Source organism: Bubalus bubalis, chromosome 2 (genome assembly GCF_019923935.1).
Source record: "Bubalus bubalis isolate 160015118507 breed Murrah chromosome 2, NDDB_SH_1, whole genome shotgun sequence".
Taxonomy (NCBI): Eukaryota; Metazoa; Chordata; class Mammalia; order Artiodactyla; family Bovidae; genus Bubalus; species Bubalus bubalis.
Genome location: NC_059158.1, coordinates 141085488 through 141100317, shown reverse-complemented (window position 1 = coordinate 141100317; position 14830 = coordinate 141085488). Strand labels below are relative to the sequence as shown.

Sequence of the window (14830 nt, the reverse complement as noted above, 5' to 3'; positions counted from 1 at the left end):
TTTTAGTAATAACTCTCTAATGCATGCATAAAATTGCATGGATTTGAGTCAGGCTTTTGCTAACCAGACAGAGTTACCCATGGGGCACAGATCTGCTCAGCTTCTTGACCCCGGGGGCCTTGGTTTACTCAGCTATATAGTGAGGGGATTAAGGGATCTTTCCCATCCTTCCCAGTTTCAAAGGTCTACTCAAAATAGGGTGCAGTAATACGCAAGATCCGACACTCATCTGTAAAATATTTAGCAGAGATCTCAGGATTTCTGAAAAATTGAACAAAGCACTTCAGAAGTCATTTGATAGTTTTGGCATCAACCTCCTGATGAATCTTCATTATCTTTGGGAAGAAACTTAACTAGCTATAAACTCATTTTAAAATTTATGATCACAAGCTGCTGGTGAAGTTAATGGTCAACCAGGAGAATTCCCTTCCTTTTGCAAAAACTTCTGATAACCTTCCACTGTCATCATTTATTCTTTAACAGAAAGATTTACAAGAGTAATATCTTTGTTTTATTAATTATTAACAAATAATACCGACATACCTTAATGACTTTATGCTAAACTTACAAAACTGAGGGATCTTGGGATGGTTCTTTGTGCAATAAAGTATTCTTTGCCAACAGTTTCATGACAGGGTTCACAAAAGCCCCCTTGTACAGAGAACTCATCTGCTGGGTATTTAACTTTCAAGGCAGCTCTCCACTGTGAAGTGAAGCGCTTCAGTATTGCATTTTCTCTAATGTCATATACTTGATAGAGTTACTGAAATTGTTTTAGGAAGAAGGTATAAATTATAAGTAAATGAACAAATATATGTGCTGGGCTTTTAATGTATGATTGATATCACAACAGCAACCTGAGTAATTAGATTTTGAAAGTAATTCGTGTGAAAGCAATCACAGGCAAAGTTGGGAATGTGCCATTCGATTATTTAATTTCTTTCTCTTGCCCTGACCATAAATCAAAACATTCTCAAAATTGTAGGCAGAGGGAAAGCTGAATTAAAAGATGACTGGAACATCCAGATTCTAAAGAGAAATAGGTTATTTTTGTTGTTTGTTGTAAGATATCATTGTGTAGTAAGGATTTTCTGAATTATAGCACTATTAATAGTGTTGTTAGGTAATGTTTATGGAAGAAAATTAGAGCTTTGTGAGCAATTAGAAAACTTCTTAATGTGTTACACAGTGTCAGTTATTTCATGCTTCCTCATGGTAATCCCTGATTCAGAACAGGTTATCATGTGATTTTCTGTTTGCACCTGTCTCTTCTGCTCAACTAAACTCTCCCCGTAGGTTGTCGTTCTGTTGCTAAGTCATGTACAACTCTTTGTGACCCCAAGGATTGCAGCATGCCAGGCTTCCCTGTCCTTCACTATCTCCCAGGGTTTGCTCAAACTATGTCCATTGAGTCAGTGATACCATCCAACCATCTCATCCTCTGTCACCCCCTTCTCCTCCCGCCCTCAATCTTTCCCAGCATCAGGGTCTTTTCCAATTTTAGTCAGCTCTTCGCATCAGGTGGCCAAAGTACTGGAGCTTCAGCTTCAGCATCAGTCCTTCCAATAAATATTCAGGATTAATTTCCCTTAGAATTGGCTGATTTGATGTTCCTGCAGTCCAAGGGACTCTCAAAGTCTTCTCCAACACTATAGTTCGAAAGCATCAATTCTTCGGCACTCAGCCTTCCTTATGGTTCAACAGTCCCATTCATACATGACTACTGGAAAAATCATAGCTTTGACTATATGAATCTTTGTCTGGAAAGTGATGCCTCTGCTTTTTAAGCCCCTGTTTTTATTCATCTTTGGTTTATTTTAGGAGGTGTTTTGAAAAACTTTTAAAATTTATCCAAGTAATTTTGTATGGGTGGGTGTTGGGGGCAGGATGCTAGATGACTCACAATCACAGGAATCCCACACAACGAAGAACTGCCCAGTGACCTGAATTTTCTCATGTCTTCCCAGACATGTGACATATAAACTCAAAGTATTTTTTGTACAGTTTTCCTATGGATTTCCAAGATTTACTTGGATTTCCAGGGTTCAACTACTATATGCATTAAGAGAAAACTGTACTCTCTGGTGTTTATAACTTCACCAAGAGTTTTTCACCATTTCGAAAATTCCATGGCCAACCACAAAGGCAGTCACTGTATCTGAGTGGATAATCAGCAACTGTCAGTCTGCATTTGTAGCAGCTGCTTTCCCAGTGACCCCATGTCTATATTAAAATATACTTATTTAGTTTTTACTTCACATGTTGAATATAAAGAAGCAGTATTCATGTTATCCAGTTGACTACTATCTCCCTTCCTGTAAGTATAAAGCAATTCATGATAAGTGGGTATGAACATCTGGCCATTTTATTAAGCCTTCTATTTTAGCTATTCTTGAACTTCTTATATCTTTATATTATTGATGTTCTGTTTCTAGGTAGATTTATATTATCTGTGAATTTTACTTTAGGATTTGACATAAAAATGGAGCTTTGGGCCAAATAGTATTGAAGATCACAGATCTAGTAGAGTCCTGTACAGTTGCCTTATTTTACAGAAAGGAAATGGGACACTAGAGATGAAATGGTTCCCTTAAGGTCATACGGTTGATTAAGAAGCAGCCTTTCGTTGAGTAATGAATATATAGCTGTAGCACAAATAAAGAATATTCCAGATTCTAACACCCTGGAAGATTATATTCTATTGCATGATATAAAATACCAGGAGATAAAATAATTTGGTCTACCCTTTAATAACATTTCCTTTGATCACCAATTATCCCTCCCTTATGCCAGCCAAAGTGTCTTTGGAATTTCTATTTTCCTGATGATTCCAATAAAGACTAGAACTATATTTTTTAGATTAAAAAAAAAAAATCCTCTGACTTTTGCAGGGCTGGACTGGACATGTCTTCTCTGGTCCTGTTACTTTCCTCCCGGCCCCTACCATCCTGCCTGAAGACCGTTTGAATCTATGGACAATGTTGCAGGACAATCGTTTCCTTAACAACAACAGTAGCAGTGACTGTCCCAGTGGGTCCCCTGCCATCCTTTTCTTCTATGTCTTTCTAAGCAACTTTACTTAAGAATAACTGACCTGTGACCCCACGGAGTGCCTTTGAAGGTTCCTCGAGTATTGAGATCTTTTTCTCACGAGGGGGAAGGGCTGGTTTTTCACTGGCAGAATCAGTGGATGAGCTGTCCTTCTCACAGCCGTTGATGTGGCCATTCTGTATCTGGGGCGGTGGTGGCTGCATGGGCCCTGCCTCGGGCCGCTCTGCCTTGTCTTTAGCATCTTTGTTGCCTTGATGCTGCTTGGACTTGCTTCGTTTTCTCTTATTGTTCTAGAATGAGAAACAAATGAGAAATGAGTATTATGCAGTTCACAAGCACCTTGAAATAGAATGTGAGTCCAAGAAAGCAAAATAAGATATGTTATCCTTTTGCTTTTTTTGTTTTCTGACTCTTCAAATAAAATGGGTGAAAACACTGATGTCTTTATTAACCACCCAAGTTACTATAAATATCTTCTTTCCCCCAATGAGTTGTATAAACTTTTACCTCATAAACATAGAAAACAAAAAGTTTCCTTTACAAACAAAAAACAGCAGGAAATGGCTTAAAATAGCTGACATATCATTTGAGCAAATTGAGGGCCTACATATCTGAATGGTCATAGAGTAAAAAATCTCATGGTTACTACCCTGGAGGAACTTGAATTCATCTATTGTGCTATTAGAGAAGAGTTCTCATTCCTTATAGAGACCGTGAGGGTGGGAGGAGGGCAGGGAGGACCCTGAGGTTCTACTCCTCTGGGGAGGAGGGAAACTTGAGGGGAGGGTGGAAAATGAATTCCTCATTTTCCTTGCAAAATGAGGAAGTGGAGTCAAATCCCCAAAGTCCAGGTTGGGTCTTTGAAAAGGCACCCCCTCAACCAGGCCACCCCTGGATTGTTGCCACACTGTCCAGGAAGTCCCAGATTCATTCCCATGAACATTCTAGCTGGAGTGGAGAACTGCTACAAAACATTGCCAAACCAACGTGGGCCCACCTGAATTCTGTACCCCTGGAATACTTGGCTGCTAGCTCAACAGCACCATAAGACTTTTCTTACATTTAGCTCAGAATAACACAACTATGCATTTTATTTCATTTCTTATTTATATCTTTTAGTAATTTAATTAATGTATTTATTGGCCACATCTTGCAGTATGTAGGATCTTAGTTCCCTGAAGAGGGATCGAACCTATGCCCCCTGCACTGGAAGTGTGGAATTTTCATCACTGAACCACCAGCAAAGTCCCTACCCCGAATTTTAGATAATTGAAATTTTTTAGACCTTGGTACAGGCTTCAGCCAATGAGAACAGACAAAGGACCTTTCAGGACAGACCCTGGCCTGCCTGCGGCATCAGTGTCCCACCAGCTAAACATCAGCCCGGCTTTGTTCTGCAATATGTTTGAAAAGAAATAAGAAGAAACAATTTTCTCTTGATTCTCCTCCCCATTCCCTTTCTTTTCCTCTGAAACCACAAGCATGGCTCTGCGTAAGGGCTCCTCCAGGGGAGAGAAGTGCAATGACTGGGTGAAGGGAAGGCCCAGGGGCACCTATTCCCACAGGAGGCCTGAGTCTCCTAGGCTAGGGAGACCATCTTCCCATTTAACCTCTAAGAAGAAGGCTTGGTAATGAGTTGGGTCTGCAGCTGCCATCTGCTCTTTTTTTTCCGCATCAGAGAAATTTAAAACCCAATCCACACATCTGAAATTTTTCCATGTAAGTATAAAATACTGCCTTTCAATCACTTGCAAACCATCTTCATTTCATACAGAAGTCTGGGAAGCTATGATTAAAGATAAGCAGACATTGTCAAAGATGGTGGCATACAAAGGTTGAACAAAAAACCTCGTAATTCTCCCTGTTCTCCATGAACAGGGAGGAGAAAAAGGAGGAAAGGATCATTCCAGTAATTTCAGTAATCTTGGGAATTTATGAAAGTAATACTGCTTTCATGTGTGTGTTTGTTAAAACCTATTCCTCGGGCCAGTGATCTTCCCTCAGTGGGAAGAGTATATACTGGGATTCCCCTTGGGGAAGTTACTTTGGAAAGAGAAGCAGACTTTTTGTCAAAGTCATGAAACAGATGACAGGCCTAGAACAAGAAGCCGCACCTCAAAGGAGCCAGTGAGTACCCATAAATGCGCACAAGACCAGGAAGGCCAGTGTGTGCATAGCACACCACATGTGTGCCCAGAGGTTGAAACAGTGTGACTAGACAAGAAAGAAATATAACTTGAATGGGGCAGCTTAAAATCTCCCCTCTGCTCACAAGGAGCAGTCAGTCTGCCAGGGTTCGAAAGAAAGGCAAACAGGTCCCTTACTTACTATGGCTTTAAGGCATGTACGTCCTTTTTTTCTTCCTTTATTAAAAATCTAGCTTATTAGAGCTCAGGAAAAATGTTTCTCGGGGCAGCCCTGCACAGATTCTCTCGGCTGGAAAAACATGTGAAAATATATTTAGAGCTTTTCAAGTATCTTTAAAAAGCTCCTTAATGTTTTCCTTTGTGCTGTGGGATACGTTCAGGCAAGTTAACATCTAGGATCCTTTGAATTCTCTGGTTGGGCTTGCCTTAATACTTAAAAAGAAAAACTCTGGGACTTCTAAAGCACACCTGGTGGTTAAAAACACTTGAACAGAAAACAAGGGCATTAGTAGGGAGGGTGGCTTGTAATTTAAGAGAGTCATGAATCTGGAAGCTTCTTGGGTGTACATATTAACATATTTGAAAGAAGCACAAAATTGGCACCCTTGTTAAAATGATAACAACCACGAAGGTTCTGATGGAAGATGTTACTAATTTACAATCCATATCAATCTTACCTTCTTTTTTCCTGTCATATTCCATTCTTTTAGAACTTGAATTGCACTGCCTAGACAAAGACAAAGAATCTTCAACATGTATTCACATAATAAAACACCACACAAAATTCATCTATGTCTTTCCATCTTAGTAGCGATTTTTTTCCCTGGCTTTTTCATTTGTTTTGATACATCCTACCTTAATAAAAATGCCAGTTTCATTTTTTATTTCCAGATTTTCATTTAATTCACTGCATGATCTTGGTTTTATCAAAGTATTAAGCCCCACTACATGAAGCTTACTTTGTTTTATCATTATGTTGTCTTAGAAAAAATGAAATATATCTTGAGAATTTTCTGATAGCTTCATTGCCATAGGTAGAATTAAAATTGTTCTGTTTTATATATGAATCAAAATACCTATAATCTTCTGGGCCAAACATGGGATTTTGAATATTATTAACCATGTGAATCCTAACTTTTTGTTTGGCTATTTCTGCTCATTTTCTGCCTCTACTCATTATGTTCACAACCTGCAGGGTGACAAGAAGGACAGATGATCTGATGTTAGTTTTGCTCATGTCACTGTGGATAAGGACAGGACGCAGTCTTTGCAAGGTTCCACTTTGAAACAAAAGAAGCTCATTAAATAACAAGTTGAGTCCCAGGTTCTGCAATACTCTTCACGTGCATATGTGGCATGGCCCAGATGCAGAGGAAAAGTCTAACTTGATTAAATTAGAAAATATTTTAAAAGAAATGCTTAACCAGCGGTCAGCTACAATAAGTATCTTCATGTAATCTAAGTTTCTTCACTCACTCCAAGGTGCTAGTGGTAAAGAACCCACCTGCTAACGCAGGAGATGTTAGAGACTTGGGTTCAATCCCTGGGTCAGGGAGATCTCCTGGAGGAGGGCATGGCAACCCGTTCCAGTATTCTTGCCTGGAGAATCCCACGGACAGAGGAGCCTGGTGGGCTACAGTCCATAGAGTCACAAAGAGTTAGACACGACTGAAGCGACTTAGCATGCACTCATTCACTCACTCCAAACTGCTGGGGGTAATTTCAACAAGTTATTGGTAATGAGCAGACCGGTTGTTCTTATTTACATAGGTATTTCTAAAGAGTAGCTCTTAAATGTATTCTTTCAACAATTTTAAGCATTCTCATACAATTTCATTATACTAATAGTTCTCTACAATGAGTGTGTTGGCTAAACAAAGATAAACTTCAGGCTAGTCTTTATAACAAATTTCAAATTAGTAGGGCCCCAATTATTGAGTCTACTGTCACTGTTAGATAAGCAGAAGGCCATATTGCTTTGACTAATGTTTAAAAAGACTAATTATTCCTATCCATTCAGAGTTTCCAATTCAATGCCCCTCGAAGGCTTTTTGCGTTACATGTACTTGAAATAGTAAGACTGCGTTTAAAAGTAAGCTATAATTCAGACTTTTTATTAACTAGGCTGATCTTTTTCTAATTTGCCCAGAGAATTAATGTTTCACAGTATTTTCCTTTCGAAGAACTTTAGGAAGTCACTTTCACTAGGTTACTTCCTAAGTCACACCCGTGGCTAGGAATTATTAGGGTAGTTCTTATTTATAGCTCAACTTCAGTATTCCAAATAAAATTAAGTTAAAAAAACGTTAAAGACTGTTCTTTTAAATCAGAGGAAGGAGGTGAGTTGTTTACTACTTTCAACTGCAATATTCAATTATTCCTCTCATTTTTATATTTGGACATAAATTCTATTTGCAATTTGGACCATGAGCTTTTAGAGGGTAATTCTGAAGAACCTGTGTTTACAGACAATTTTGAAACTGTTATTATTAAACTTTAATCATACTAAAACTGCTTGGGGTTTTTTTTTATATACATAATTTAATTAATTTATTTATTTTTGGCTGTACTGGGTCTTCGTTGCCTCAGGGACTTTTCTCTAGTTGCAGCCAGCGGGGGCTACTCTCCAGCTGTGGTGTGCAGGCTTCTCACTGCAGCGGCTTTTCTTGTTGCAAAGCCCGGGCTCTAGGGCTCCAAGACTTCAGTAGGTGCAGCACGTGGGCTCGGGCTCTGTAGTGCCGATTCCCCGGCTCTAGGGTACAGCTCAACAGTTGTGGCACAGGGGAGTAATTGCCCCAGGGCGTGTGGGATCTTCCTGGATCAGGGATGGAATTTGTGTCTCCTGCATTGGCAGGCAGATTCTTGACCAGCGAGCCACCAGGGAAGTCCTGTTGGGAGCTTTTTAAGCCACTCAGAAAGTGTGCTTTTAGTGTGCCTCATAAATGATTCCTAGTGATTATTTCTGATTTTCAGTGATCTTTAAACACGTTTTCCTATTGACCCCCATCCAAAATGACATCTCAGCAATCGATGAATTTTTTAAAATGAGACCTTAATCCTGACAAGGTGAAAATTTCAAGAAAGACAAGCATGGTGCTCTATTTAAATATAATCAGATTTGATGACAGTCCACCAGTTACTGAGCATCTGAGCATCTCATCAGGGTCACTGTAATAAAAACTTTCAGGATGGAGAATGTGGGGGCCTCACTCCAACTGACGGTGGGGAGGCATGGGGATAGTAACCTGTTTCCTTTCCTAAAGCTTTTTTCCATGTGAGTGACGCTGGCAAGTGAAACTGAAAAGAGAGTTTATCTGAGCCAGGCTGTGCAACTCTCAATTTTTTTTATGAGACAAACTGTACCAAATGTTGCGAAGTTAGATTAGCATCCCATTCTCTGTATTTGTTTCTTACAAATAAAGATTCCATATTTGTTCATACATGAAGCAGGAAAAATAGTCAGAAAAGTTATGCTCTGTGAGTCTGCTTGCAGGTCTATTTTGAACCATGTGTGCTAAGTCACTTCAGTCATGTCTGACTCTTTGCAACCCCATGGACTGTGGCCTACCAAGCTCCTCTGTCCATGGGATTTTTCCAGGCAAGAGTACTGGAGTGGGTTGCCACTTCCTTCTCCAATTTTGAATGATAATCATTTTTAATTCAATTAGCACTCTAAACTCTGACTGCAGATATCAGAATGTGAGTGTGCTATCTGGTTCCAAGACCTTGCCTGAAATGCAATTATAATATATGTAGAAACTTAGGAAGATTATTCTATTTCCAGGAAATTGAGTAAGTTTAACAGAAAGTAAAACTAGTATAAAATGGAGGAATATGCTGAAAGGTATTCCCTGAACTTTTGGTCAGATTATGTTTAGTTAGTCCTTATTAACAAAACAGAAACTAACGCTAGGACAGAAGATATGATATATATATAATATATATGATATCAAAGAACAGGTATAAGATATTTGTTCATAAATGAAATTTGTTTAATTTGTCTAGGAGAGAAGAATTTCCCATAATTTATAGGAAATGTGAAACAGTAGGTTATACATTTATGAAAAAACTACATTCCTGAGAATTTAGATTCTATAACATCACTGGAAATGGGCTGTTCAAAACATCAAAAATTTTTTAGACAGCAAAAAACGTTCTAGAGGTGGATAAGATGAACTAATATTCTGACTAATTAGGAAATTTCAAAATGATAAACTAAGGATATTAAAGACCAAATCAGTCCTCTCAGACTACGTAAGCATTAAGTTCAAGGATTCCAATCCTAAGGCTAAGTAGAACTATGCTGGTTGAAGAGCTGAGAAGGCTTTTCAGATCAGGAGTGAAGTTCATTATCCTCCATTAACAAGGGCATCATCAAATAAAGGACATTGTTTAATAACAGATTGGACAGACTGGTCGACAGTGGCATTAGTAGCATTAGAACAGGTATCCTTTGCAAACTATCTACAGTCTGTCTTCTGTTTTTTCCCAATGAGGAAAAAAGAACTTCCAAATTCTGCTCTTAATACATAGATGTGTTTTTTTAAATGCTGTTTTCTGTGGTAAAATTCACATAATATAAAACATACTGCAAGCTTAGTTGCTCAGTCATGTCCAACTCTTTGCGACCCTGTCGTCTCTAGCCCACCAGGCTCCTCTGTTCATGGGATTCTCCAGGCAAGAATACTGGAGTGGGTTGCCATGCCCTCCTTCAGGGGATCTTTCCAACCCAGGGATCGAACCCAGGTCTCCCACATTGCAGGTGGATTCTTTACCAGTTGAACCACTAGGGAAGCCCAAGAATACTGGAGTGGGTAGCCTATCCCTTCTCCAGGGGATCTTCCTGACCCAGGAATCAAACGGGGGTCTCCTGCACTGCAGTGGATTCTTTACCAGCTGAGCTACCCGGGAAGCCCTGAAACACACTATCTTAACTACATCTAACTGTACAGTTCAGGGGCACTAAGTACATTCACATTGTTGTGCAACTCTCACCATCATCCGTCTCCTGAGTCTTTCCTTTCCTAAACTGAAACTCTGTCCCCATTAAACCTAAGTCCCCATCCCTCACCACCTCCAGGACCCTGGCAAGCACCAGTGTATGTAGACATGTTTTTAAAGCCTAGCATATTTTTATGAAAAATAAAGCATTAGTAAATAATTGGTATTCAATGCATTCAAAGAAGAAAACACAGAATATATGGAATATTTAGTTCTAACATCTACAGGTTCACAGGACATGTATACTCACCATCCACAAAGGCCTGCACTGCTTTATCTACATTAAAATCAAACTGCTGTAGCACCAGGACTATTTCATTATTGCTTTTGTTGGGAACAACTGATCGAACTGCATAGATCTGGAAAGGAGAGAAAAAGAGAAAGGCCAACATTGTGAATGTTTTTCATCCATGAATCTCTCACTGGATAGAAAAAAAAACAACTGTTCGAAAGGCCTTAAAAAGCTGACTAATCTATCTTCTTGCCATCAAGCATACTCAAGGCATTTTGGACCCATAAAAGTTAATCCTGGTAATCACCTTGATACCCTCTTTATTTGAATACACATTTCTACAAAGATTTCCCTGTTAGGACTGGAGTAGCAAGCCTGAAGAGCCAACTCTGGTTTTGCAATCTACTCCCCTCCCCCCCAGCCCATGCCCAGGACTCCAGATGCACACAACATGTGTTTTCAGTGAGCACACAGATAGTTCTCTGTCTCTGGCTCTCTTCTCCATGAGCTCAGGGCCTATCTTTGGAAAATTTACAGAAATAGCTTCATGCCTCAGCTTCTCTTATCTCCACAGTGGAGACAGTCACATTGCGGTTCACAAAAGTATGTTGTGAAACTCCATTAATGTTTATAGAGATATAAAAATGTGGGGCATTGTGTTTTTGAAATGGCAATCTTAGCCATAATACAGAAAAGGTTCCCCAACACACTTCTGAAAATCAAACATTTAAACCAGTGTAAATACATACATGAGAGCTAAGGATTTCAACAGGTTAAGCTAATATTCAATTTTTAATGACCTATAGATATTTCTTAGTCAAATTTTGCACATTTTCTTCTTGCCTAATAGAATTCATTGACCTTTAGCTCACAGAACTTGCAATTACTACAGGATACTTTATCCACTTTAGCAAAACCTGGCTCTCTCCGCTTTCTATCAAGGGGATGACTGCAGCCACTACTGACAAATATGAGAATACTATATGGTGCCAAGGTGAGTGGCATCCACACTGATGATCACAAAAGCACTGCACAATCCTTACTTGTTTTCAGTGAACATTTTTTGAATGCCTACTGTGTGACAAGGCACCAAACTTCTTGTAATTTACTGACTAGAGGGGACATATCAGTATGCACATACTGATCAAATGATCACACAAATAAATATCTATGTACATGTTGCAATAAATGCTATAAATCATGTCAAGGGGACTTGAGTGTATATAGGTATGCTGAAATCTGATGGACAAAAGAGATGGCTGGGAGGTTAAGGGGGAGGCCATCTTAGACGGGACAGCATGAATGAGGAGCCAGGCACAGATGAGGAGGGAGTATGGAGCGGGACAGAGGCTGAGGCTTCCAAAAGTACAAGATGAGGCCAGAGGCAGGCAGGGACCAGATCATGTAGCCCTCAAAGTCATGTAAAAGATTTTGGTCTTGTGAGCATCCCTCAACCACCCTTTTATGCTGTCCTTTCTTACTCATTCATCATGTTAGAAAGATATCTCTTGGGAACTCCCCAGCAGTCCAGTGGTTAAGACTCTGCACTTTCACTGCCAAGGGCAAGAGTTCCATCCCTGGTCAGGGAAATAAGACCCTACAAGCTGCATGGTGCGGCCAAAAACAAAACAAAACAAAAACATTACAAAAAAAGAAAAATAGCTCTTTCCCTCTTCCCTCTCTCTCTGTATGTATGTATGGTATTACCTTCTATATGCAACACTTGTGTTGCTTCCAAAGTTTGGCTCTTGGTGTGTACACACACACACACACACATACATGTACACAATGGAATATTACTTAGCCATAAAAAAGAATGAAATTCTGCCATTTACAGCAACATGATGGACCCAGAGAATATCATGCTTAGTGAAATAAATCAGACAGAGAAAGACATAGACTTTCACACCATATGATATTACTTATGTGTGCAATCTAAAAAATAAAATGAATGTATATAGCAAAACAGAAACAGACTCACAGAGAAAACAAAACAGTGGTTACTGATAGAGACAGGGAAGCAGGGAGGGGCAAGATTGGGGCATAAAATTAAGAAATAGAAATGACAATGTATAAAATACATAAGCAACAAAGATATATTGTACAGCACAGGGAATTATAGCCATTATCTTATAGTAACTTTTAATGGAGGATAAGCTATAAAAATGCTTAATAACTGTGCTGTATACCTGAAAACTAATATAATATTGTAAATCAACTATACTTCAATAAAAAAAAAAAACCACAAAATTTTCAATCTACCTCCACAGTTGTGTGATCAGTAAAGATCAAGAAGTATGGAATAAACATAAAATAGTTGTTTGCCCTGTTTCCAGACTCTCCTCTGCAAAACATTATTTTATTATGTTAAGCCAAAACATGATATAAACCATAGCTTATAGAGATACTTCCTCTTTAACAGGTACACAGCTCTTGCTTGTTACTCTTTAGAAGAAGAAAAAAAATCCAACATGGTAGAATATAGAAAGCATCTATCCTTGTCACTTTATATATCCTATCTCTGAACATATCCTCAGAAAATTGTCAATAACTGAGTTCTGATATCAAATATAACTATGAATATTGCAAATAGTTCCCAGAGGAAGACAATTAAAATAAGAATGTCAAAGAAACTAAAGGAAGGAAAGGAAAAAAAAATCTATTCTTAGATATTCCATAGAAATGTTGAATTCTAGTAAATTTCTTGGCCAAGTTTCTGCTTTAATCACAGTCCTTGGCTAATGTGAAGAGAGTAGCATTGTTTTTCCACCTTCTTATTTATAAATTCACTACATTTGTTTTGCTATGAAAATGTCTTGGAGAAAGAGGGAGGAATCTAGATACTCATATGCATGCATAAACATACAGAAACCTCACAGTGTCACTATTCAAGATGCAGCAGTCATAAGGGGTCTAAGCATTTAAATCTAAAAAAGGTCTTCTTATGAAGGAGCTTTAAAACATAAGGTGTGGATGACAAAGGCAGTGTTACAGGGAGGTTGTGCTGAAAAGCTGCCTTTGCGTTAGGAAACGAAGCTCCTGGAGCAATGGATCAATCAATGCGTGACTAATGGTAGTTTGCATATGGGGAGCTCATAAAATTCTCGCCTGCAGTGGCTGTTTTGCAAAGGCTGTTTCTGGCACCGCTTCACACACACAGCCTTTACGTCGCTGCCGCAGCCTAAGCTGGTGAATCCGCTGCTGCAGCTTCACACTGAAGCCCACTGTTTGAATCTGCACGCGACTGCATCCCTCAAGGGTTCTCACACCATAAAACAGTCTCCTGGGGGGCCGACCAGACGGCAGCACAGGATGCTGGGGGACAATCTGGACCGTGAGTTAGCGGTTCATTTAGCAACTGCTTTACCTTTCCCTAATCACTGTTCCCCGGTTTTGCTTTTACTAATTTAAATGGCAAATTCAATTTGCTATTGACAAATCTGCCTTTTGCACCTCAATAGTTGTTTTGATTTTAAATGTTTTTTGCACAGCAAAGGAAACCATTGATAAAGCGAAAAGACAACCTAATGAATGGGAGAAAATATTTGCAAATGGTATGACCAATAAGGGGCTAATATTCATCATATAGAAACAGCTTATACAACTCAACATAAAAAAAAAAAAAAAACTGATTAAAAAATGGGTAGAAGAGTTGAACATTTTTCCAAAAAGGAAATGTAGATGGCTAACAGGTAAATGAAAAGATGTTTAACATCGTTAATCACCAGGGAAATACAAGTCAAAACCACAATGAGCTATTACCTCACACCTACCAGAATGGCTCTCATCAAAAAGAATACAAACAACAAATGTTGGTGAAGATGTGGGAAAAAAGGAACCTTGGTACACTGTTGGTGGGAAAGTAAATTGGTGCAGTCACTGTGGAAAACAGTATGGAGGTTTCTCAAACAACCAAAAATAGATCTACCATATATGACCCAGCAATTCCACTCATGGGTATACATCTGAAAAAAACAAAAATAGTAATTCGAAAAGATACATGCATCCCTAATGTTCATAATAGCATTCTTTACAATTGCCAAGATATGGACACCATGTAAGTGTTTATCAACAGATGAAGGGATTAAGAAGATGTGGTGTATATATGTATAATGGAATACCACTCAACCATAAAAAAGAATGAGATTTTTGCCATTTGTAGCAATAAGCATGGATTTGGAGGATACAATGACAAGTAAGTCAGCCAGAGAAAAAGACAAACACTGTATGATATCATTATAAATGGAATCTGAGAAATACAACAAATAAGTGATTATCACAAAAAAGAAGCAGACACAAATACAGAGAACCAAGTAGTGGTTACCAGTGGGAAGAGGAAAGAGGGTGGGGGCAAAATAAGAGTAGGGGATTGAGAGATACAAACTATTACATATAAAAT

General features: G+C 38.8%; 1 protein-coding gene across 7 annotated transcripts in view; it reads right to left on the bottom strand.

Annotated features, from left to right (window-relative positions):
• SPATS2L (spermatogenesis associated serine rich 2 like) overlaps positions 1–14830 on the bottom strand; it is a 188938-nt gene that overhangs the window by 60465 nt on the left and 113643 nt on the right. For all 7 annotated transcript variants that reach the window (XM_006059328.4, XM_025277955.2, XM_025277956.2 and 4 more), the window contains 3 exons: positions 10450–10558; positions 5876–5925; positions 3095–3341 (listed from right to left, as the gene is read on the bottom strand). In XM_006059328.4, the coding sequence (XP_006059390.3) occupies positions 3095–3341; positions 5876–5925; positions 10450–10558 (406 nt within the window). The remainder of the gene's footprint in view (positions 1–3094; positions 3342–5875; positions 5926–10449; positions 10559–14830) is intronic.